This window comes from Gordionus sp. m RMFG-2023, chromosome 2, assembly GCF_954871325.1.
Source record: "Gordionus sp. m RMFG-2023 chromosome 2, tfGorSpeb1-WG-v2, whole genome shotgun sequence".
Taxonomy (NCBI): Eukaryota; Metazoa; Nematomorpha; class Gordioida; order Chordodea; family Parachordodidae; genus Gordionus; species Gordionus sp. m RMFG-2023.
The window spans coordinates 26,006,704-26,034,350 of record NC_088776.1 but is presented as its reverse complement, the minus strand read 5'-3'; the positions used below and the strand labels follow the sequence as shown (position 1 = coordinate 26,034,350).

Sequence of the window (27,647 nt, the reverse complement as noted above, 5' to 3'; positions counted from 1 at the left end):
TTATAATTACTAGTTCTAATAAGTTTCATAAAGTTAAGATATTCTTAAATAACTTGTAGATTAATTCGGAAATAATTGATTACCCCCCCCCCCCCTCCTCCCCATAGCGAACTACTGAGTATGCGTCTGATAGACACTAACCCTTATCTTTGATGCATGGTCCTAAACCAACCACTAACACATTTCAAGATCTTTCAGTAGTGTCTACATTACTGGGGAGAGGGGGGATATTATAATACGATAAAATTTATAATTTTGGATATATATAAATAATGATATGAAATGTTGACAAGAGGGGAAAAGTCTTGTCAATAAATAATAGAATATTAGATGTCGGTCTTTAGAGAATTGCTTTGTTGAAGGGAATAAGTATTTTATTTCAAACAAATTTTTTTATTATAAAATGTTAGCTGATGAATTTTATAATACAATAACACTTTTTATATTCAAGGTAAATCAATCATGTAAAAATGTATATCATATAAAATAACGTTATCCAATTTACAAATTATAATATATCAAACGATCGCCTTAAACCTTCATTATCTAAAATGAAAAAGTATATTAATACAAAACGAATATATCGTTAAAAAGAATATATAGTTACTAACATGTAACAAATAAAATTGATGTTCAAATCATCCACAACCATCAAATATAACAATAAAATTACTCCAAATCTCTAAACTTAATAAAAACGTGCATATAAACCCTATTCTGATTTCGCATCATTATCCAATAAACACATAAGTGACACTGCCGTCAAATAATTATTAATCTGACCAAATTCAAGGAATGCCATTGTCAGATAAAATTTTAAAGGGCTTCAAATTGTAAATTTACTATATTATAATTGCTTTGATTGTATTTTAACAGAAATTGGATGAATTTGAGAGATAGTGATAGTGGTAAAATTTTGTGGCAAGAAAATGATGATATGTAAAATTAACATTAAAAAAAATATTATAACTATTATTATAAGATCAAAACCTGGAGTAGAACATATGGCTAAAATCCCTAAAAAAATTTTAAGGTGTAAAGCCATTTCAAGAGAATTAAATTTTTTTTCTGCAGAATCTATGGAAAAATTTAGATTAGAACAAAAAGTATTATTTAATGGAATATGTCTGGAAAGTAATTGTTGCAAAATTTATTGCTTATATTGTTATCTTTGCAAGATTGGTATTTTGAATTTGGTTTTGTAATACCAGGGAGTACAAATACCTGGCAATCATTAATTGAGGCAGCTCCTGAAAGTCAAATGATACCTGCCAATTTGTTAAAGTAAGTTTTAATAATTTGATTAACAATTAAGATATGTAGATATGATGCACAATTGATTAAAGTTAGATGGTTTCATTTCCATTTTAATATATTAGAATAAATAGCAAGAGAAAGTTTAAAAATTAAAACATATTTATTTTGCTATATTTTAAAAATAATGCATCACAGATGCTAACATTCATATTGATAAGCATTTTATTTGTTTCAAAATTTTTTTAAACTTTATTATTTAAAATTGCTAGAAAACATAACATTAAATGCTTTTGCTCAATTTTTCAAGCAATATTATACCTTCAATTTAAAAAAATATTTTTGAATAAAAAAAATCATTGTGTCTATTATACCTTCTCTCACTAAATTACCAGAAAATAGAATGATTTAAGAAGAAAATATTATAGATTAGAGGCAATAATGGATTTAATTAATTTATTTGTCCCAATTATAAATATGCATAATAAAAAGAAAAATGGTAAAAACATAAAATGCAAAAGAAGATTTATTAAAGTTATTATTTATTTATATAAAATTGTGTAGAAATCATATAAGCTGGGAAATAATTTTGCATTGAAACTATTTTTCTTGATTCAAATAATTATCAACACTTTGGAATCTGTTAAATATTGTTTTTAAATTTATGCATTTTTGTGGTTATTTTCCTTATATTTTATTGTATGACTAGTTTTTTAACATCCCTCTTTTATTTAAATTTTAAAATACACAAGAATAAAATATGTGGCCATTTGTGTTTTATTTTAATCACTAAATTTTATATTTTGGATTTCTTACTAAGGTATATATTAATTATAAACTATATAGTTAGGCCCTCAAGAGTGTTTTAAGTCTGGGGTTATAAAAATAATGAGAAGTATAGTGGGGTTGGTTTTATCTCCAATTATATAATATAAAACTAGCAAAAATCACTTTTCTAAATGATTCTTTTTATGAATACACCAATTATATTTATTATTAAGCTTTTTATATTCCCTGTAAAAGGGATCAAATTTAACGTTTATGGTATATATATATATGGCTAATTTTATATTTACTATTAATTCTTAATACTCTATATTTTAAATTTAATAAAAGTCTATTAAAATTGTTTTTGGGGTTTAATAAATATGGTTAACATAAGAAAAAATTATTTTAGTAAGATATTAAGTTAAATTTTATGGATACATTTTATATTACCAATCAGAGATGCACTGATACCACTTTTTTTGCTCATACTGCTAATACTTTAAATAAAATAATGTAGCATTTAATGCTAAAAAAAAATTAAGTTTGTAGTATATGTCTTCAAAACAATTATTGCTTTTTAGAATTATGAATCAAATGACAATTCAGGCCTAGTTGAATCCTGCTTGTTTTATAATATTTTTCTTTTCAGGTAAATATTTAAATGAAAGGTTTTATCAAATGATATACTTAACATATTTATTATTGTTATTTTTTTAATAATTTTTTTTATTCTATTATAGTGCACACAAATTGAGCGTTTGCTGTACGTTTTTTAACATAACGCATATTTATTTAAATTGAAAGCAGTACATTTTTTCCTTAATTGAAATGTGATTTAAATTTTTATAATTTTATTAAACCAAATGGAGTTTTTAAGTTTGGAAGATAAGCTTATATTTATTAAGAAGACGTAGAAACAATTTTATAGTAGAGAGGGAAAACTTCTAAAATATTCATTTAAAAAAATTTATTCAAGGATTTTATAAATTCATAAATGACTGTATAAATTTATTCAAGAATTTTTTAAATTCATAAATGATTTTATACATATTTTTTTAAAAAAATATACACACATCTTAAATATATATTTATTTGTTTATCCTACCTTAATATATATATATTTATTTGTTTATCCTACCTTAATATATATATTTATTTATCCTACCTTAATATATATATTTTAATAAAAATGCTAAATAATATAATTTGCTTATTTATATATATTTTACATTTTTCAGGACACTAGGAATAGAATAAGATATCTGTATTATATAAAAATAAATAGATTTACAAATTATGCAAATCAAGTTTCAAATTTATGATGCTGAATAAATTTTGAATAGTTGCTTATTTATCTAATAATTTTAAATTATCTAATTTGTAATAAAATAATTTAACTACATTTTTCAATCTTTAATAATAAAAATGTACACCAGAACATATAAGAGATTATTAAATGTCTTATTTAATAAAATAATTTTAATTATATTTTTCAAAAATGGAAACTAGAATATGGAATAATATAACTTTATTATATATAAATAAATAGATTTACAAAAAAAACAAATTAATTTTCACATAGTTATAATTTAATTAAATAAATTTAATGAGCTTTGATTTGCAGGTATATCTGTTGAATTTGGAGTGATAATTCAATTGTGGTATTTGGATCCTCTGATTGATCTTAAAGTATGATACAATAAAATATTTCATTTTTGAAAAAATATTTGTTTGAATTGCTCATACTTTTCAAACCCTTTGCCATTGAATGGAGATACAATCTATAAAAGTGTTATATTTATAGATAAATATATATTTTACTGCTCTCAGAACACACCCTTTCCAAAAAAGCCAATATTCTTTCACCCAACAATGCATTTAACATCAGTAGTGTATTTATTATTAGCTCAATGAATTTAATGTAATCATAACATCTGTATGAGAGTTTAGAGCCAGAAGCTCCTTAAGTCTTGGCCAATTTTATCTTATTTAATTGGTCTTTAAAGTTTTTCAACTTCTTTATGCATGATACAGTTGTATCAAGCAGTGGAAATTCCATCTCCAAGCTATTAAAAATTTAACTTATCATTATTCATATATATTTACCTTAAACTAATGGTTGATAAACTATCTAATACTAATATAGAATTCTTATGATCTGGATGCTGCTGACTCTAGACCATTTGTTGAGTTTCCAGTAAGGTTCAATATTTTTTTTAGTAACCTTATCATCCCATATTCTAAAATTATAATAATATCAATTAATTTATCAAAATTATATAAATATAAAATAATTTATTTTAAAATTATGTAAAATATCATTTAAAATATTACAAAATTATATAAATATCAACTAATATATTCTAAATGATATAATATCAATTAATGAAATAAATTTTACTTACAATTTTATATCCATTATAAAATTTTAGCGTAAAATTGAAAAGCATAGAAAAAATTAAATCAGTTTGCATTTTTATTAACGCTTGCCGTAAGAAAAAATCCAATTTGCACTTACCATCTAAAATGCATTATTATCTTAAACTGAGCGTTGCAACACTCAACTTGTGCGCACTATTACAAAATATTAATAAAAAATTTAATAATAAAAAAATAATTAATGTTATTTATATTTATTTTAAAAATTTTAATTTTTTAATAAAATTAATTTTTCAAAATTATCAGAAAGGAATTTTTTGCATAACATATCGATGTTTGTATTCTATTCTATTTCTTGAAAGTTAGCCTTGATGATAGATTAAAATAATAATATTTTCTGATATGTTATATTAAAAAATAAAAAAATTCAGGGTTAATATTCGGTCAATTTCAAATAAATAATTATTTTTTTAAGACAATATTAACTTATATTTTGTATAAAATGGCAAAATGAATTTATAATATTTTTTAATATTATTGTCATTCAATAACTTCAATATTATCATTTTCTTTAATATTTTTTGATCAATTTTCCTATTGTCGATTTCTATTTTAGTAAGAGTATTATCCCAAATCGACCAATATCTTTCTGAAGAAGTAAATGTTAGTAAAATGCTACTTCTATTAATGGGTATGGTGAACAAAGCCCATTCCACTAACTTGAGGCAAGAACCTGATTGTTTCTTATGGAAGTACTGCTTTCCACATAATTTACTATTAGACTGGAAACATATTTTTATTTTTTTTCTTCAGATTTTTTAGAGTATTCCACCTTATTTGACCACAAATACTCCTTTAACAAGACAAATATTTTGACATTCTTAAAAATTAATTCTAATATGGTGTGGTATTTAAAATAAAAGTATTATTCTATACTGATATGCATCTCTACTGCCAATTATGGGGCCAGACAGGTAGCTTTTACCAAACCTAACAAAAATATGTTTACGCTAGCTATTAACCAGCAGTTAGTAACTAAATGCATATCATCCTGGATAGACTCCGCTTGGTTGTTGGTAGCAGGAACTAGTATTTATATTAACCGTTATTATTCATCAATCTAACCTTAACCGTTAAAATTTTGTTATTCATACCTGACCCTAACCTCTAAAAAGGGCCCGCCAGTCTTTTATACTAACTGTTTTGAAGAGTATTATCAATTAATTTTGATCAATCATTATTAGTCTCCATTTTTAAATGAATGCTTATATTATTATAGTTAATAAATATTGTTTATTTGCTATAGTTTATAAACCAGGCATATATAACAAATTCATTTATGCGATTTAGTGATAAAATTTAAAAAATATATGTTTCTTTTATATTCTAATAAGTTTATATGCGAAAAAGTTTAATTAAATTTTTAAGGCTGTGTCCTAAGTCGGCTTGATTTCGATACTTATAATTTTTTAGAAAATTAAAAAGTTCTCGGCCCCTTAAAATTTTAAGTAAAGTCCACCTCGGTAGTTAAGTATTTGTATGCTAAATTTTCGCCCATCATATTTATCTATATCTAATTTTTTGCCAATTTTAAATAACCTTAATAATTTTAATATTAATAAACTAATCTGAATAATTAAAACATCTTCTGAATCCCAAAAGTATAGGCTATTTGAAATAATTAATCAGAGTTGTTAACGCTCCTTTTTAAAAGTAGCTAGCTCCCCTTCCGCTCCTACCTCCTCAAAAGGAGCTAGCTCCCGCTACTACATTTTTAAAAGGAGCTAGCTCCCGCTCCAAGTAATGGAGTGCCACTCCATAACCGTTCCTTTGATTTTTATTTTTTTAGAAGGTATACAAAACAAAATCATATATCAAAAAACTTTATTTATATTAAATGATCTATCAAAATATTTATAACTAAATTAGAATCTAACAAACATCCACGCCTCTCCCCTAAGACCTGTTTTGCAATACTAAATAGGCACTCTACAGGAGCACTAGAGGGAAGCGGGGTATTGTATTTTATAAAGATATTTTTTAATTTAATCAAAAATAGTAATTTTGGTATTTTAAAAAATATTTGTCCAATATATTATCTTCCTGATGATCAATTTCACGGAATCCAAAAAAATCTTCCAAATCAATTTGTATTTAAAAGAAAGATTTTTTACTTTTAGATGCTTTTTTAGTTGAAGCTGCTCACTTTTGAAAATTAAATAGTTTTATTTAAATACAAAAGATATTTTGCCCTTAAATTTGTTTGATCATTTGGATCAACATCTTTTAGAAGTTTAAAATATTTTTTGTATGATGGAAATGGAAATTCGATTTATTCATCTATATCGCTAAATCCATTATATCTAAAACTATTTTTTATAATATATCTATAAAATGAATATTAATATGACTTACAAGATTACTTAAAAGATTTTCAATATAAAAAGGAAAACTTGATGTTTAATATTTAAATGATTAGATGAAAAACCAATATAAAACTCGGCTAATCATTTAATAATGGATAAATTTAAATTAAATAATTTCATTTTTATTGAATTTTAATTAATAAATATTATTAATATTAAAAAAATAATTTAATTTATACATTAAATTTAAAGGAGCGGTGAAGCGGCGCTCCTCCACTCCAGCCCTGAAGGAGCTAGCTCCCGCTCCCCAATTTTAAAAAGTGACAACTCTGTAATTAATATATATTTTATGAAGATTATATTTTTTTAGAAAATTGAATTAAAAAAATTATTCTTTTTTGTCCTAACTATGACAGACACTGTGTACGTTAGGACACACATATGTGATAGTTGGGACACTCATGAAATAGAGGTCTAAATAAATTTTAAAATCAGTAATCCAGTAAGACTAGAGACTATGACACATTTGATTTTATTGATAATATTGTAATTCATAATCAATAACTATAAAAAAATTTTAGCAAAATTTAGGAAATTTTTTTTCTTATATTTTATTGCTACTTGATAGGCCAATTCTTTAACCTAAATAAAATACATAATATAGAAATTAAAATGATTTATAAAAAAAAATTTAAATGGTGAAAAATAGGATTATCACAATGATATCATTATGATAATCCTATTTCTTAAATTAATAATAAAATGTTCATTTCATAATTGACAAAATTATCATAATAAGAATCTATAAACAAGTTAAAAAATTTTCTAGTATGAAATGAACATTTTATTATTAATTTAATATTGTGATTAAGATATTCATTTAAATGATGAGAAACAAGTTAATAAATTTTAAGTATGAAATGAATATTTTAAATGATTGATTATTCACAATACCAAATAATTCATTATTCACAATGGTATATTAATAATTTTAAATGATTCATTATTAACAATGCTAAATGATTCTTTATTCACAACACTTAATGATTCATTATTCACAATACTAAATAGTTCATTATTCACAATGCTAAATTAATAATTTTAAATGATATTAATTATTAACAATACTAAATAATTCATTATTCACGATACCAAATGATTCTTTATTCACACTACTAAATTATTAATTATTCACAATACTAAATTATTAATTATTCACAATACTAAATTAATAAAATTTATTAACTTGTTTATAGATTCTCATTGTGAATAATGATATTATTTTAAATGATGAGAAATCTCAGGATAAGAATAAATAAATTTCATTAAGCCTCTAAAGGAATAGAATATAATTTTACTTGAATCATTGCATATGAAATATTAAATTAAAATCTAGTAATTAGATGCTCTTATTTACCTTTTTTTGGTAAGTCCATAAATTTTTTTAGAGGATTTTAATATGTAATTAGCTATATTTTCTTCCTCACTTTATTAAAAACACATTTGTGATTTGAATATCCCATTGTGGGTATTGAATTATTTTCATTTTTCCTTTTTTTTTGATAAATATCTTGCTATATTAGATTTTGGAATGCCTAAAAAATATATATAATAATATAAATAATCTTACCTGTAAGTAATGATAACTTTCTGACTGAGGTTGTTGGATATAAAATAAAGCATTTTCATAATTCTCTGTACAGAAGATTTTCCTATCCTTTTTATTGTAATTCCGAATCACTAGCAAATGATAAAATGAGCTAAAATGGCGTGTCCCAACTACACTATGACCAACTATGACCGAGCCCACTAACTTTATAAATATCATCCAAAATCATATTAATTTATGTTTATTGATTCTTAAAGTTTACCAGATTGGAAAATAGGGTTTAAACTTTCCTAAAATCTATTTATTATGATTTTTAAAGCTTTATTTATAAATATAAACGAGAAAGCTTGCAAATATTTTTTATTACTTTTGGTATGCCAAAATACATTTTCTTCTGTAAAAATTAAAATACAAAATATTTTTCAAATCTTTTTTTAGCCAATCATGTATGACTTAATTATCTATGTTAGGCTCAAATTTCGAGTCTTATAAAATAATAGCTCAAATTATAATTAGAGTGACCTAACGTTCCCCTGTACTCAATGCACCCCGGTCTCCCCTATATCTCTCCTCTATGGCTATCTATTTCTACAACAATGGTTATATAAATCAATATTTATATTTTATATCTATTATCTATTTGTATATGGATTTTATCATAAATATAGGGTTTTATTTTTTTGTAAATTTAATATATTATTTATAGATTTATTATTTTAGTTTACAACTTTTAAAATACAAAATTGTTATTTATTTCCAAATAGTATTACCATAACCAAAATTAAAAATATCAGCTTGAAATTAAAAAAAAATATATCAAAATTTTTGTTTGACTAAACTACAAATGCTAAGGTAAACTGCAAATGCCAAGGTAAATGCAAATGCTTAGGTAAAAATTTTTGTTTTCTCTCAAAAATTGCATAAAAATTATCTCGCGCAATTTGCGCGAGTTTAACGAAAAAAATAATATAAGATATTTTTAATGGAAAATTAAAACGTTGGCCTAAATGATTTTTTCGATTTTGCGCAAATTACGTGATTCTTAAAAGCTTCACGATTCGTAAAACTTTAATCATTTTTTCCTTAAACTTTTGCGAATTGAGGGAATAAAATGGCGAACGAATTTCAATTAATGGAAAATATAAGACCTTATAGACATTTGTGAGAGATACAGCTGCAAGTAAAATCAAATGGGAAGAGATTATATAAATATTAATTTATATTTTAAGTTCAGGTGCTGCTATGATGAACAGCAAGCACCTTAAATTTGTTGAAGATTTTTACTGGCTAAAAGAAAATGTGGAGGATATATGTAAGCACACTGAAGCAAGTTTCAGTTTAAAATAATCTAAGGATGCTATTAATGTACAGATATCTCCACATGTATTATAAATAACATGAAATTAGAACTATATAATTATCTTATTTTAGGATTATGAGCCAAACATCCAAAATATGTTAAATGTACAAATATCATCACAAGTATATAACATTAAATTAGAACTATATAATAATCTATATCTTAGGATTTAGAGCCAAACATCCAAGATATGTTAAATGTACAAATATCATCACAAGTATATAACAAAATTAGAACTATATAATAATCTATATCTTAGGATTTAGAGCCAAACATCCAAGATATGTTAAATGTACAAATATCATCACAAGTATATAACATTAAATTAGAACTATATAATAATCTATATCTTAGGATTATGAGCCAAACATCCAAGATATGTTAAATGTACAAATATCATCACAAGTATTATAACATTAAATTAAAACTATATAATGATCTATATCTTAGGATTTAGAGCCAACACACAAGATATGTTAAATGATATAGTCAATCAGAAACAAATTTTTGAATTTAAAATGAAATTTTCCCTTTATATTTATAATTTTCATATTTATTATTTTTTATATTATCTTAATATTTATGATTTTGTATATCTTTATAATAAAAATTATTATGTTTAATGAATTTTTATAAAATGTGATTTGAGTCATTTTAGCAGTTTAAATACAAATCAAAACACTTTTTTTTGCACTTTTTATTGAATATTTATAAATAAATGCTATAACTTTGACAAATTTAAACATTCATAAGAAATATAAGGTAATGGTAATTAAAAAATAAATGTATATAAAAATTTTGGAATAAGGGTTTCTAATTAATTTGTGTACAATGAATTGACCTCAATATCAATAATAATATTTTGTAATAAGCAGTCAGCCTTAACAATTTATATAGTATTAGTAATATTAGTTTCTAAGGATTTATATAAGTGTTTAAATTTGGAACTCATGAACATGATTATCTTCAAATAATATAAAATATAGAATTAGTAAATCATTCACATCAAACATTTCATATATACTATAATTTGAAAATAAATGTATGATTGTATCTATCAGAACTTGATAAATTTTTTTTAATTTAGGACACAGCCTTAATTGGAGCGAGGTTCATTTTCTTATTCTATAAATAACTTATAAAAAATTATATTCTTAGATATATTCAATAATAAATGAATAGACGTTAATAGTTGTATTTCCTTTTATCTCATAATAAAGAGTTTAAATCCTTTATATAATTAAATTAAAAATAATTATAATTACATTTTAAATTTCATTAATATTAAATCCGCAAGCTGGCGTATTATTATATCATGAAATAAATTAAATAATAATACACCAACTGGCGGATTTTATATTATTGTAATTTAAAATGTTTTTGTAATACTTTTTTTAAGATAATTATATTAATAGATTTAAACTATATATTATGAGATAAAAAAAATACAACTATTAATATCTATTCATTTATTATTGATTATATCTAATAATATAACTTTTATAAGCTATTCATATCATAAGAAAATGAACTCACTCCAATTATTAGAGAATATGTCAAATAATTTTACCTTAGCATTTGCAATTTACCTTAGAATTTGCAATTTACCTTGTCATTTGCAGTTTAGTCAAACATGCGAAACACGTCAAACACCTTTTTAAATAATAATATAATATGATTTTAAAATATACTAAAACAAAAAAAATAAAATAATAATACGCCAACTTGTGGATTTAATATTAATGAAATTTAAAATGTAATTATAATTATTTTTAATTTATTTATATTAAAGGATTTAAACTATTTATTATGAGATTAAAGGAAATACAACTATTAATATCTATTCATTTTTTATTGATTATATCTAATAATATTATTTTTATAAGTTATACATATAAGAAAATGAATCTTACTCCAATTAATAGAATATATAACAAAAATTTTTACCTAAGCATTTGCAGTTTACCTTAGCATTTGCAGTTTAGTCAAACCCTCAAAATTTTATTAAAATTTACGAAAAATTAAACATTTGAGAGGCCCTGCCTAATTTTTATTTATATATTCTCCTGTTAGGCCAGAAAATTATTTGGGCTCAAGTTGTCCGACTTGACCCGAAAATATTTTGTGCACGAATTGCCTGGCCCGGTCTGTTAAATTTTTCACCCAGCCCGGACTTTTATATTTTTAAAAAATAAATTCCTACCCGACCCGCGGGCCAGACTTTGCAGATCTTTATACTACATTATCACTCCTTGCCTGCGTCCCAAAGGAAGATATTGGCATTCCGTTTGATAATTTGGCAGAAATATTTCGATAAATATATGTCCTCCAACCTTATTTCCTTCTTTGAGTAAACTTATATTCTAGTAAGAAATATTAAATTTGTTTATATATATATTTTTTATAATATCGGATAGCGTAATAATTTTAATTTTAAAATAGTTTCTGCTGTATCTTTGTTTTAAAGGCAAATTATAAATTTGGTCAGTATATGAAAGTTAATAATCCAATTAATATAATAATTTAAAAAATAGCCAACCCTCTTTTTGTATAACATATTTTAATGACACATAAGGACTCTTTTTTTCTAAAAACAGTCCTACTCGAGCAGGTGGCTAAGGATTAGAGATATGAAAAAAATAATGTTAGAAAAGTATGGGGCAGTGTTAATATATCATTTAAAAAGTTAAATAAAGTTTGGTACCCAAAAGCAATATTATTAATCTAATATGTAAACCTTTTTTAAAAATCTAGGAGACTGTAAAGATATATTTTTTCATAAGGTTTTTCGTATTTTAAAGTAATAATATCTGATCATTTTATATTAACCAAAAATATATTGCAATTTAGTGGGAACGTGGTAATAGAAACAAATTTTTATGATGGAGATGATTTAATAAGCACATCTAAGGTTCGATTATACTACACCTAAATCAATCAAATTCTAACGATGTCCAACTCACAATTGTTATAGAGATCAGACTAATACAAAGTATATTATAATTATATCTGATTTGTTATTTGTTAATTACTATAGAAAAAATGCAAAATATTTTTTGTTAATATTTTATATTGATAGATTTATTGTCATATCATCCTATCATTCCCAGATAAGTTAATTATCGTAACCTTCGCTTTATACTTTTTTCTGTTAATAATTTTGAAGATTAATTATAATATTATCAAAATGTAAATATTTCGACCATTGATAGATATCTTATCATTTTACAATAGATATACTATGTTTATCATACTTTATTATAAACTGCTTTAAAATCAAATTGTTAATAAGAATATAAATGTTTATTATTTATTTTGCATTATTTAAAAGTAAAAATATAATATATTAGTCAAGTGTCATATTTCTATTTATTTATAAATCTTCAATAAAAATATTTGTATAATGTAAACATAGAAGCGTTTGCCTAATAAATCTATTTTTTTAGAATACATTTCTGTAAACCACTGTTTTGAAAAGCTCGATTTTGGTCGATATTTAAAAACGGCCCAATTAAAATTTTACCCAAAATAAATGCAAGCCTGTATATTTTGCTCATAGATTGCAGGTTTTGACATATATTTATCAAATTTCGAAAAAATTATTATTTTGACTAAAATCTTAATCGGGTCGGTTTTAGAAATCGACCCAAATCTGACTTTTTAACAACACTACTTTAGATCTTTTTGAATATCGTTTCCACCAATTTCTGGCCACCATACAAAACACGAAAATTAAAGTAGTATGTAATTGATTAATTGAGAGTGCCGATTATGGTTGGTTAATAGGTCTATTCAAAAACTAATCGATTCAATTCTTTATTGAATAAATACTATTCATCATTAGGTCTTGCAAATGGCAAAATTCAAATTTATACCAGGACCGGTTTCAATTTTTTTTATTAGGGTTGCCCAGTCCGGTTTTTTGAAATCCTAGCCTGGTCCAATCCGGTTTTTTTAAAATGGAAGGCTAACCCGAGATATATGCAGTTGAACGCCAAAATAAACATTTATAATATTGAGGAGGGGTTAAATTAAAAACACTACATTATGGATTATCACTTCTATTATATATTAAGAATTCACCAGTAAGTCTAATATATTACATAATGGCCTATCAATGATGATTTGACATCTCTAAATTATACCAATTGAATAAGAATAATATTGTCATATATATATGTATTTTTTGGGGAAAGCTTTTGCGCATTCATTGTATTTTTTTGTGTAATTTTTTTTGTTGTTTTGGCATCATTATCAAAATTAGTATATGTTATTTTTATGATTAGAAAAGATTATTAATAAATCTATATTTATATTTCAAAATGTGCAAGATATAAAAGACATAAAAAAAGAGTAATTATAATTATAATGGCTGAATATAAGAAAAGGATACCATAGGCAGCTGAATATAAAAAAAGGATACCAAAGTTCTCTAAAGTGAGGCGCTGAATATAAAAAAGGGATACTAAAGTTCTCTTAACCACAAATGTGGCTATATTATTTCTACAATAAATCTACGTATAAAAATATAATAAATTAATCAAAACTTAGCTTTCACTCTACTCAAACAGAAGCGTTTTCACTTCATTTGAAAAAAACAAAGAAAAGCGTGGTAATGATGTATAGCGTCAAGCGACTTATTGATATTTTATGCATTAAAATATAGTAAACGATATAATTCTCAAGGGTGATATTCAAATAATAGAGATATCATTAAAAATAAATAAATGATAAGAGAAAATAATGTAAACATAATAATAATTTTAATCGGCCTCTTTTTTATATTTTTCTCTGATCGGCCTCAAAAATCTACATTTTCTCGCAACTTCGTGGCAAAATGCCCACCTGGTCTTATTACCAGTCCCACCCTGACAAGCTAGGTTAATTTTTAAGTAATTAAAACATTCTACAAACGTTGGGAAATGTTAACTACATTTGTAATTATACTACAAACTAATTTTTATATTGCTAGTTCGTCCTATTTCTTAAAAATGTATTTAGTAATTACTAAAAAAAATCAAGTAATTTTGTAATTGAGTTCAATTTTTTTAAACCTTCGCGGGAGTTATAATATTTCAAATTAACTTGTATTCAATGCATGCATTTGATAATATTTTCATGAAATAACAAAAAATAGATTTAGACATAGAGTATATTTTTTTATTTATTAAGGCAAAATATGAAGCATTTGATTGTATAATGGAAGACTGAATCAGAAATACCTTCAGCATTTTGTTCAAAATTCAATTTTAAATATTTTAAAGTAATAGTTAATTCTGAAGATCCAAGCATAATTAAGGCAAGATGTCTTGAGCAATATGAATAAGATTATCCACAATATAAATGTATGCTCTAAACTCTATTTCACTGTAAGTCAGGGTTGGGCAAATTTTCTAAAAATTGTATTCGGATATACTTTATAAAATTTTGTATTTAAGATGCTAAATACTTTGGAAAAATTTCAATAAAAAACAAGAAACTTTTTTTAAAAAACTTTAAATAGTCAAAATGGAAATGTATCAAGCTTTATTTTTTTTAACTATAATATAATTTTATAAAATATATGAAAATAAATTAAAGAAAATAACAAATTTGTTATATAAGATAATGCGATATAAAAATTTTTTTTAAAATTGTATATTATAATAATGAAAACAATATCAGAACAAAAAATTAATTAGTAAATATCCATAAATCAATATCATAAATGAATAATTTTTTATTATTAATTTTTCAAATATAATGTCATTCAGTCTAACGATTTGGTCTATGGACCATAGTAGCAAAGCTTAGACAAACTCGTTATATAAAATGTGATAACGTTTGTCTTGTGTAGTCCCGATTTTTAACAATATTAATCTTTGAAAATCCACAAACTGACTTTTAGAATATGGCAAATCTAGTAGTCATACGTTCGAATTCAAGACTGCTAAATTTCTTTCCATCCAAGGTTATTTATTTATTTTCTGAGCTGTGGGATTGGTATATATCAAATATGGACTAAGAATTGGTGTGCTATTTAATATGTGAAACTTGAAAAAGGTATTTTAAAAAAATCAAAGGATTTTGCCAAAACGTATACCATTTTTGAGTTTCGATCACCAGTCACTATTATAGTTGGATAATTGTCCTCTTTACAGCAGGCTGAAAAGGACGAAATCTAGTTTAAAGCTAACTAATATCTACTTGGATTATTTTTCGAAAATATAGCTCAATTTTATGGCAGAAAATAATTCGCTCTGAGCCGAATTGTAATCAGTATACTCTATTCGTTTTTGAAAGAATGAAATCATTTTCTAATTGTATGAAGAGTAAAATGTATCTTAAAAAAATTTTTCAGCACTTGTGCTACCTTTTACTGTAAAAGGTCACAAAAATCGGACAGCACTCCGTGCCACAGGTTTTACTGTAAAAATCTTAGCGCGAAGGTCGTTTACAGATTAGATGACTTTGATAATCTCTTTTTATATTCAGCCGCCTCACTTAAGAGGACTTTGTTATCATTTTTTTATATTCAGCCGCCTCACATAAGAGGACTTTGGTATCCCTTTTTAATCGACCAAAAAACGAGATTTTCGGACCACCATCTTTAAAGAAACGAATCTTGGCATGATAGTTATCTATTTTGTATAATTTAGTAAACTCAAAATTTTAGAGTGCTAGCTCAACCAGATCCAAATATATACGCCTTCAAAGTCGAAAATCGCGCAATGCGTGATTTCATTAATCTTGTTTTTTAAATAATTTAGAGATTTAGAAATTATATATCATTTTATAGCCCTTAAAATTTTACATTGGAAATCAAAAAAAATTAAAAATTTCCAAGTGTTTTCTTATTTCTGGTAAAAATAAAAAATTAACATTATTAGGAAGGGATTTTTTTGGATGTTGATATTCTCTTAAAATGTTTATGACCTTTATAATTAAACTATTTAATAAAAAATCTCGATAGCCATTTTTGTTTTTTTAATTTGAATTTTTTATTATTTATTTATAATAAAAAATATAATATAGATGGCGTTATGTTTAAAAATCATTATATTATTATATTTTTAATGAAAATATGAATTGTATTGAGATTAAAATTGAAAAATCAATTGAGTATAACCAATATGATATTCTGGGGCGAAAAGTAAGCAGGCAGCCATATAGATATAATTATTATTAGGACGCTATATTTTAAATTTTTATATACAAACAATTATAACAAAAATACCGCTTGTTTTAATCTTATCCCATTTTGCGCTTATTAATAGAATTTCATGAGGTGATAATTTGTAGGTACGTCCAGTCACTGTTATGGATCTACTATTGTTATTTTTTGATAAATGTCCTCAATTGTGGGGTAAAAGAAGAGTGATGGTCTATGGGGATGTAAAAATGAAATATATATATCCTCAGTGATTTCATATTCGTCATAAACACATGTTACGAATCCTTTATATCGGCAAAAGATAAATTATCTGCATTTGAGATATTGTTAATTTGAAAGTCCTCTATATATGAATATATTTTTAATTTAAGTTTACTTAAACTCAAAGGAAATTCAGTATGTATTTCCCGAGTTCCAGGAATGGAGCTAGCTAAATTGAATCTTTCTTGTGGTTTAATCTCTTCTAAATTGTATTGTTCGTTGGTTATATATATGTAAAATTTACTGACGGCATTTGTTTTGCAAACTGATATCAATTAACTTATGTTAAAATGTGTCCAGAACTAATACGATGAAGGCTTGAGCATGTTGCTAATCTTTTTAATGTTCCGCCAAGGCCATCACATGGACCTTTCCCATGGGATGTAGCTGAAAAATGAAATGCCATTCAGCTGCTACACCAAAAACTGATTCATGATAACACAGATTTATAAAATATGAATTTATTTATAAAATTAAAAAAACAAAAATGGCTATATAGATTTTTTATTAAATAGTTTAATATAAAGGTAATAAACATTTTTAGAGAATATCAATACCCCCAAAAATCCCTTCCTAACAATGTTAATATTTAATTTTACCGGAAATACGAAAACACTTGGAATTTTTTAATTTTTTTTCGATATTTTCTAATGTAAACATTTAAGGGCTATAAAATGATATATTATTTGTAACTCTATCTTAAGTATTTTTTTATAAAAACAAGATTTCGACTTTAAAGAAATATATCTTTGGATCTGGTTGAGCTGGCGTTCTAAAATTTGGATTTTATTAACATTTACAACCAGGGTTGGCAAGTCGGTCAATTGACCTATCAATTGACCGGAATACTCTAAAAAAATCTAAAGAAAAAAGTTAAATATATCAAAAGAAAAAAAACGATATAAATAGTGATCACAATGTTGCTTATTTTTTGGTTCCCCAGAGAATCTCACTAGTTGTGAATTCAATGAATTATATTATATAATTCAAGAATTAGCCATTTTACAAGGTGGTGATGACCATTCAGAAGCAAAAGCAGCATGTTTAATAGCAAATTATCTGTAAAACAGTAATTTCCATAAGAAACAATCAATTCCTACCTCAAGTTAATAGATTAAACTTTGCCCATCATTCCCATTAAGAGACTAACAATTCCTAGTTCTACTTCTTCTCTAGAAAGAAATAGGTCGATTTGGGTTTATATTCTTATGAAAATAGAAATCGAAAGATCTCGACATCAGGGAAATTGATTAAAAAAATTTAAAGAAAGTGATAATATTGAATATGAATCAGAACAAGACTCTGCTAGAGAGAGCTAAATGTTAGTTATTAAATGACAATGAATTTAAAAAAATAATATTATAGATTTATTCTATTATTATATTCAAAATAAAGTTAATATTGACTTAAAAAACATATATTTGAATTTGACCATATTTGACCGGTCAAATATCGGTCAATTGACCGAAACGTATTTGACCGGTCAAATGCACAACCCTATTTACAACATAAATAACGAATATGCCAAGATTCATTCATTTTTGCTGCCTCACTTAAGAGGACTTTAGTATCCTTTTATTTATATTTAGATTCATTAAAATTAATAAAACCTAGGTATGATAATTTTAATAAAATAAATTTTTGATCCATTGGTTTTCTAATGCTTATTTTTAATATTAATAAATTGATTGTTAATTTATATAATTTTATTATTAACCAATCTCAACGAACACAGATTGTTAAAATCTTACCTAATATTTGGATTACAACAATTCACTTATCATTTGCAAAAATTTTTAGTAAAATTTATTGTACAAACCAAATATAATAATCAACTTTATATAGCTATTTTGCACTTATTTATATGATCATTGAATTGAGATGTATGTAAAAAGTCAAAAGTAACTTATTTATATTTCAATCCATAGACAGTAATAAATTATATTTAATTTAATTTTACATTTACTGTTTATATTTATCATGGGTAGTGTACACAATGTATTATTTTTAGTTAAATTGATACATTTTTAAATATCATGCATAGGAATGCCAAAAGGAAATTTAAAGGTAGAGCTGAAAATTAGGAAAAAATCCTGCTGGTCTCAAAGCAGCTGGTGCTGATCTAAAACAACTTAAATTATCTTTCTTTGATAAATCAATACCAAGCATTTCTAATACTATTATTTTATGTAAAAAAACTATTTTTATAGGAATATCAACAACTGCCTCCCATTTACATCTACTGGAAACAACTACATTGTCTGCAACATCTTCATTTATTACTGCATCAGTTTAATCATTGCCACACCCACCTAAAACTATATTATCCACCATTACAGCAGATAAATCATTCACATACCCTGAAAATGCATTATCTACAATTACAGCAATTTCATTTTTATTATCCTCACACTTGTCAAAAGCAACTATCAATAATATCTTCAGATATTTCACAAAGTGGATTATTGATATCGGAAACAATTTCACCATATATAGGAATTTAACGTCACATTCATCTGTAACTATTTCATCATCTATTCTTTTAAAGAGCCCCAACCCAGATATGCTATAAATCGATTCAGGGGATCCTACAATCTCCTTCAGAACAGGAATGCATACATGAAAATTTTAAGTTGCAATTAACAGCTACTAACTATACTTCAAAAACTTACATTTTTAAAACATCCTATACAACCAATAAATAGTAAATATTATAAATTATATTATCGAATGGTTATGAGTGAAAATATACCTAGAATATGGAATACAATAAAACTAACATGCAATAAAGCCAAAGTTGTGTTCTGCTCAATCTGCCTGGCAGTATGCTAAAACACTTTCACAACAGGCTCAACAAATTTTCGACATATGCATTCAGTAATTAAAATATATAAAAATTCAAGAGTACATATGAAGACGATGGCTACCTCAGACCATCAAAAAACAAGTCATTTGATAATTGAATTAGTGTTAAAATATTAAATGAAAAATATCGATAAATTTATAACAATGTCCACATAATAAAACAAATATTGGAGATAATAAAGTTTTTAGGCAGATAAAACTTACCCTACAGAGGATCATATGCGACTGAAACACTTAGCCAGTTTGAAAATGAAAATTTGAATCATGGGAATTTCCTGGAAATGATTCTTATTATATCAAAGAATGATCAAATACTCAGATATCGTTTAGAGAAGGCTATTTTAAAGAGCAAACGTAGAAAAGGAAAGCTTAAACTCTCTGACAAATCAAAATTGAAAGGAAGAGGGTCTCTCATAACATTGTTGTCAAAAACAACTGTTAACAAAGATATTGATGTTGTTCTTGATCAAATCAGGAATTTAATAAAAAAGGAGATTGGTAACAAACGGTTTAGTTTGCAAATGGATAGTGCTCAAGACATTAGCGTTTATGATCAAGCAACCATTTGCCTACGATACATATATAATGGTTAAATAACAGAAAGGCTTTTCACACTTACAAAAGTTACAAACTCTTCTGGAAAAGGATTTTTTGATATCTTGTATAGAGGCTCCAGGTAGTTTGTATATTTAGTGTTACAGTCAGAACTCTGTATATGTGATTCATGCCATGATATTGAAAGCAAAAATTTATTTAGATTATTGAACAGACTAGCAACTTTCTTTGGTGAATCATATAAAATAAAAGGATGGATGCTTGGGTAAAACAGAATAATTCATCCGGCCAAAATGAGTTGAGAAGGCTGCAAAAATAGGTGAAAAAAGTTGTTGGGTACGTGAAAAAGCTCTTAGATGAATATATGGTAAAGAGAGCTTGCTCCCAATTTCAATTTATAATAGATAATAAATCATTTGAGGCAAAAATCTCATCAGAATCTCAGTCTTTGATCGATAATTTATGTAAATTTAAGACTCTAAGTTCAGCTATAATATATTTGGAAATTTTTGAAATAATGGGGTCAATGTCATTATATTAGATATTTTGTCAGCTTAGAAAATGATAAGAAGATGCTAAATCTTCTGTATCATCTATAACTATTAAATCGATTAAAATAAAGCAATAAAAATGGCTTCTATTTTAAATGAAACACTTACATATTTAAAGCTCACGGAGGGTGTCTGGGTACAGAATTATCTGCCAAAAAATCGAATAGGACGAGCGAAGAGAATATATACTGACGAAGGCCAAGATGAATATCCTCAAGAATCGATTGACCTTTGTTGGGTCAAAGTATTTCACCCTATAATTGATCAAATTATAAACAGCTTGTCAGAACGGTTTTCTGCGAATAGAGAGCTTATTTTGAATGTGCAATATTTGCATCCAAGGCATTTTGATGAAAGTTATAGTAAAGGTATTTCTGAAAAGGCTTTGGAAAAACTGGCACAATTGGCAAATATATTTAGGCATACAAAAAACGAATCTCGAATAATACTATTATTCGAATTCTATTTGAATTTTTGAAACGGATAATTGCGCTATTCGTATTCGTACGAATCGAATAATTTATTTGTTTTCATCAAATAATAAAATCATTATTCAATTCGAAAATTTTTCTAAATCTTATAAAAATTAAATTATTTTTTCGATACTTTTAAGAATTCTCTAAATAATTGTCATTAGCATGTCAAAATTTACAGTAAATAAACGAAATAAAACTCAATGATCTCATATAACGTTATTCAAAAAAAATTGGCCAAAAACACCCTTTTAAGAATTAGATTTGCTTATGAAAATATCTAAATTATTTCTTCAATCTAATATTCAAATTTTTAAAAATGTACAATGATCTCATTTTATAAACATCAAAATATAATTATTCTAGATCCGAATTGGATAATAATAAGTTTTTCTAGCAAAATTATTTTTTTCTACATTATCATATTTGTCCTTATTGGGAATAACCGCTCACATGAAGCCGAAGATCCCTGAATGGACAATATATCAGTTGCCATTTTCAACAACACGGGAAATAGGTTACTAAATGGAAAAGGATTTTCCTAATCAAGGAATAAGAACTCATCGACAAAATTTCGTTATTCATCTGCCAGGAGTAAGAATATGGGAAAGAAGCAGCCACTCCAGAAAAATGTTTTGACTTGTTTATAACACCAAAAATGATTGAAGAGATCTACTAAAGAAGTTGAAGAAACAGAATTCAATGCATTATTAGGAATTCTTTATTTTGCTTTAAATCTAAACATCAAAATAAATTAATTATATTATTAGTTTACTTTGTTGGGTTTCCATTTTCATTAAACTTTTTATCAGAAAATATAACTTATGATTTGATTATGAATATATGAAAAATAGGAAATAAAATAAAGTAAAACGAAATGATATTCACTAGGAAAATTTAATTAGGGGAGACCGGGGTTATATTGTCCATAAAAAATTGAGAGGCTGTGAAAAGGAGGAGAAATAATTTATCAAAATAATTTTTATGTTATTTTATTCTTTATATAATTATCTACGGTAGAAATTAATATCTAATAAAAAAATATTATATAATTTTTTAAATTTAAATTTTAAAAAAATGAAAATTTTTGAGTCATGAAAAAGAGACGGGGGACGTATTATCCTTTTGCGGGGCATGTTTTAGACTATCACTTTCTAAGCATTTTATTCATTTTTTTTCATACAAAAATCATAACAAACATATTATTACAACACATTTATTACATATAAAAAATTAATTAAAATCACAACATGATCCATGTGCCCATAAATGACAATTACGGCATTGGAACCAATCTTCATTATGGTGGTGAGTTTGATAGTTTTTGTGGCACACTAAACAAAATTCTTTTTTGCCAGCATTCATTTTATTATTGGTTTGATTTTTTTTTTAGATTATTAGCCCTAGATCTGGCTATTTTTTTGTAAGGTGAAGAGGTTAAAATGGCTGAAGTTATTTGATTACGTGTTGTTTTTTTAAATATTGTTGGATGGGGACTAATAATTAATGGAGCAAAATCTTTTTTTACGTGAGAAGATGATGAACAGGACTATCACTGACAGATGGTTACGAAATAATTTCAGGTAAATTTAAATTCTCATTAGGATCGTTATTATTATTATTATAATATAAAGGATTATAATTTTCTTCATTAAAAATTAAAGAATTTAGGGGCCATATACCTGAGGATTCAAAACCCTTTTGGATATTTGAAGCTGAGGTGACTTTTGGAAGGACATTCTTTACTACTCCAGGGATATCATATATAGTAAAACTTTTCTCTGGATGCATTCTCATCCAAGCATCCAAGGCACTGTTGTAATATTTTTTTAGAGGTCCAAAAACAGTTCTATCCAATGGTTGGAGTTTGTGAGTGCAATGGGGAGGGAGAGTCAATAGAACTATACCACTGTCAGAGCACAGCTCAATGACTTCAATAGATTGGTGAGATTTATGATTATCTAATATAAGCAAAACTTTTTTATCTTGACTGGGCTTAGTGTATTTTATAAAATGATTTAAAAAATATATAAAATCTTCAGCCAGCATCCATCCAGAACCATTGGACACGCCAATGCATCCTACAGGGCCATCTCTTAAATAATGATCATAAAATTTTTTCCTGGGATATATAAACATAGGTGGAATAGAATTTCCTAGAGCATTGACAGAAATTGCCAAGGTCATAAGTGTACCACGTTCTGATGTAGTAATTGCCCCAACCTGTTTTTCGCCTTTCCTTGCAATAACTTTATTAGGCCGTTGAACTGTTGTTAATCCTATGAAAATATTAAAGATTTGCTATCATATATATTTTAATTTACCAGTTTCATCCATATTATATATATCACATGGTAGAAAGTTATTTTCCTTTGTGACAGTCAAATAATTATTAAAAAATAAATCAACCATTTTCATATTGAAATTGGTAGCCCTGGCTATACTTGTAGCCTCTGGTGTTCTCAAAGAAATAGTTGGATTTCTTTTAATAAATGCTCCAAACCAGTCTTCACCATCTGATTGAGTTATTTCCCAAGATTTTGGTACTTGTAAACTATACCTCTTGGCCATTTGATAAGCTAAAACTCTAACCTAAATTTAAACATAAGACATTAAATTATTTATATATTAAGGCAATCTAATTAAAATCCTAATTCTTAAATTTTATTCTGAATTTATTTTATAATTAATATAATAAAATATATCACATAATTAAACCTCTAATGTATAGGTAAGAACCAAAATATGTTTTAATGCATGATATAATTTAATGCTAAATCAATGAATAAATCATTTTAAAATTAATATACATGGCAGCATCATTTTATTTTAAATATATATCATACACACATAATTAAATCTTTAATATATAGGTAAGATATGATTTAATGCATGATATAATATATATAATGCTACAATGAATAAATCATTTTAAAATTAATATTAATATTAATACATGGCAGCATCATTTTAAAATTAATATATATACATGGCAGTATCATTTTAAAATTAATATATACACATGGCAGCATCATTTTATTTACATATATATCATACACACTTAAATAAATATCATTCTAATGTATAAGTTAAATTCTCACTTTAAAGTATTTTAAAATTAATAAAGATATTTCATTAACATATAATGTAAATAATTAAAAAAAATTTTATCAAGTATATTATTATTTAACTAAAGAAATACCATGGCAAAATTTAAAGATTATAAAAAAATCATTTTACAGAGATATATGTTATAACAAAGTATTAAAATACTTGTTTAGGGCATAATCCTGAAAATAATCTTGATCCTTTAATTAAATAATCTGTTAATTTAGCTTCTTGAATAGGAGAAAATACTGATCTGTGAAGATATCGCTCTTGAAAATCTTCATTCCTTTTGAACAATTTATTATACCTCTTAATGCTTAGTTTCTTAAATATATACTAATTTAAATATATAAATATACCTCCCATAACTTAAATTCGTATTCATGGTTATAACTGTCAAAGGTATCTTATCTTTCAGCATTTGAAGAATACTTGCCTTTTAATTATCATTATTTTCTTTGTTAGTTTTCTAATATATGTTTGAACCATTTTACAAAATCAGAACCAATATTTTAATGAATGTATGTAAAAGGAAAAGACGCACCCCGCTAATACCTTCCCCAGGTCCACAGGATCATTTAAAAATTAAATTTAAAATATTAAATTAACATAATGATTGTCAATATTTTTATATATGATAAAATGGAGATTCATTTAGAATTTATATTAAGTCTGAACAACTTTTATAAAAAAAGTTATTAGTGAAAATGTAAAATTTAAAAAAAGTTACTTTGGGTATGTTGAAACTTAAATTTGCATTTAAAATTTTTCATGAGCAATTTTGTCCGAAACAATTTTGGACCTACTTAAGCACCTTATTATAATACATATTTGGCTTAAATTACAAATCTTAAACTTTATTAATTTTTAAATTATTTGAGAAGGAAATACCTACCCCGGGAACACACTATCCCCGGTCTCCCCTATAATTCTTTTTTATTATTTACTTACGATTTACGAATATTAACGAAAAAATAAAATATTTACGAAAAATTACGAATATTTATAAATAAATAATTTCGAATAATACAAATAATTCGAATTGAATAATAAAAAGTTTACTATTTGACGAATATTTTTCCTCATTATACTATTCAATTTGAAATTTCGAATTGAATAATTGTGCTGTACGTATTCATAAAATATTAATCGAATTGAATTTCGAATAACAAATAATTCATTTTAGGCCTAAATATATTGAGTGTTAAATTACTTGACGAATTGTGTTCATTTACCAGTGTATTCAAAGATTTAATATCACAATTAAATGAAACGTACGATGATATCGTATGTACAAGTGAGGAGCCAAATGATGAAGATGAAATATTACAATATGATAATAACTCAGAATGTGATAATGAATGTAACTAGTGTTTAATATGCATGTATGAAATTCTTAAAAGATACAATATGCACACATGTGCATACACTGATTTATTTTTGGCATATGAATACATTTTAACTTTGTCATTTATGCAGGTTAATTGCGAGAGAACATTTAGTAAATTAAAAATTATAAAAAATAGGCTGCGAGCTAATATAGGCGAAAAATTAGAAGCGTTTTTAATGATGTCAATTGAACGAGAACTATTAGCGCAGATTGAACTAGAAGATATTCTTGTTTATTTGCGCAAAGGTTCAAAGTTAATGAGAGATTTATTAACGTAAAAATTATTTGTTATCTTAATTCTTTTATTTAAATCTTATTTATATCTATTTACAATATGATCGATGCCTGATTTTATAAGTGCAGCAATTCTATTCTCTGTGCAATATTGTATAATTGTAATAATTTTATATGTATAATTAATTGATCTTATATATTGTGTATGTAATATTTTATATTTAACAACATATGATGTATGATTTGATTTTATAGTGCAATATCGTTGTAAATCTAATATAAAATATATATGATGTGCAATGAATATTTTTTTTATATGTGCGATGAATATGATTTTAGATATACATTTAAAAATAAAATATATGATTATCGTGTCATACTATTCATTTTTTTATTAAAAATGTAAATCGTTTGAACTTATTTTTAAAAATAAGAAGTAATAAAAATCATGTAATTCGAAGAATCCATTTAAGGGAACCCGGCCGAAGGCCTGCTAAATGGGAGTATGGGGGCGAAATCTCTATAAAAATGAGGCCGCTATAAAAAAATGAACACAAGGCCTTAGCGGCCCTGTCCTTCCCTGAATAAGGAATTATGTCCTTCCCTGAATAAGGAATTATATTCAGAAAAACAGTTAGAACACTTTTTTTTTGTTTTTTTGCATATCATAGATTTTGATTGACATGAGATATGAAAGTATACTAACCGTAGCCTCGAATTAGGATTATGTTTATACCGTTTGTAGCCTTACGAAAAGGTGAATATCATTTACGGCTTATTTTAATTGAATTTACAAGCTAATTACCATTTTTCAATAATCAACCAAGCATAATACTTTGAGTTAATATAAATAGAAAGTATAAAGGTAAACAATTTTTTTAAATTCTATTAATTCAGATATTTTATGCTATTCTAATTACACAATTATTATATTTATATAGTAAATAAAGGTGCACATTCTATAATCAATCAAAAGGGTCATATCCTACCCAGAGCAAATCTGATATGAATGATTATGATATTTTATTTTCTATTAAAATTAAATTTTAGTGGATCAACTTCCCCATAAATATAGATCTCTCAATACTCCATTCAGTCTATAGAAAATATTAATAAGTATTCTCCAATACTAATAAATAACAAAGTACTACTTAACATTTAAAATTAAGTTATGCAAATTAAAATAATAGAAACATTATCAGCACCATCTTGTCAGTTTATAAATTTTTAAAATAGATTTATTTTTGGGTATTGGTCTCTGATAAATGTAAATATCATTATTAGTTGTATGACTTAAAATTTTTTACATAGAAATTGTAAA

The 27,647-nt window shown here is 25.0% G+C and overlaps 2 protein-coding genes and 1 long non-coding RNA gene across 6 annotated transcripts; 1 reads left to right on the top strand and 2 right to left on the bottom strand.

Annotated features, from left to right (window-relative positions):
• Window positions 1-594: 594 nt before the first annotated feature.
• LOC135924698 (retinal rod rhodopsin-sensitive cGMP 3',5'-cyclic phosphodiesterase subunit delta-like) lies at window positions 595-12,728 on the top strand. Of its 4 annotated transcripts, none has more exons than XR_010571362.1 (6): window positions 595-833; window positions 877-939; window positions 983-1,134; window positions 1,179-1,284; window positions 11,956-12,102; window positions 12,587-12,728. XR_010571362.1 is itself a non-coding variant. In XM_065459795.1 (6 exons), exons 1-5 carry the CDS (start codon window positions 796-798, stop codon window positions 9,836-9,838), a joined length of 390 nt encoding a protein of 129 aa, XP_065315867.1. In that variant the 5' UTR covers window positions 598-795; the 3' UTR covers window positions 9,839-9,858; window positions 10,187-10,197. The 4 variants fall into 4 exon arrangements, 3 of the variants coding, with proteins under 3 accessions (XP_065315867.1, XP_065315868.1, XP_065315866.1); XM_065459795.1 differs by lacking the exons at window positions 11,956-12,102; window positions 12,587-12,728 and adding exons at window positions 9,808-9,858; window positions 10,187-10,197 and having other exon boundaries at window positions 598-833; XM_065459796.1 differs by lacking the exons at window positions 11,956-12,102; window positions 12,587-12,728 and adding exons at window positions 9,808-9,858; window positions 9,996-10,017 and having other exon boundaries at window positions 598-833.
• LOC135925007 (uncharacterized) lies at window positions 3,542-4,262 on the bottom strand. Its single transcript, XR_010571492.1, has 4 exons — window positions 4,129-4,262; window positions 3,844-4,088; window positions 3,769-3,803; window positions 3,542-3,705 (listed from the first exon to the last, which is right to left on the bottom strand). It is a non-coding gene; the product is annotated as an uncharacterized LOC135925007 (long non-coding RNA).
• A 10,415-nt stretch (window positions 12,729-23,143) lies between the features above and the next one.
• Window positions 23,144-25,933, bottom strand: LOC135923598 (uncharacterized). The gene is made up of 3 exons (XM_065458438.1): window positions 25,916-25,933; window positions 23,919-24,186; window positions 23,144-23,873 (listed from the first exon to the last, which is right to left on the bottom strand). The coding sequence occupies exons 1-3, from the start codon at window positions 25,931-25,933 to the stop codon at window positions 23,161-23,163; spliced, it is 999 nt and encodes a 332-aa protein (XP_065314510.1). The 3' UTR covers window positions 23,144-23,160.
• Window positions 25,934-27,647: the final 1,714 nt, after the last annotated feature.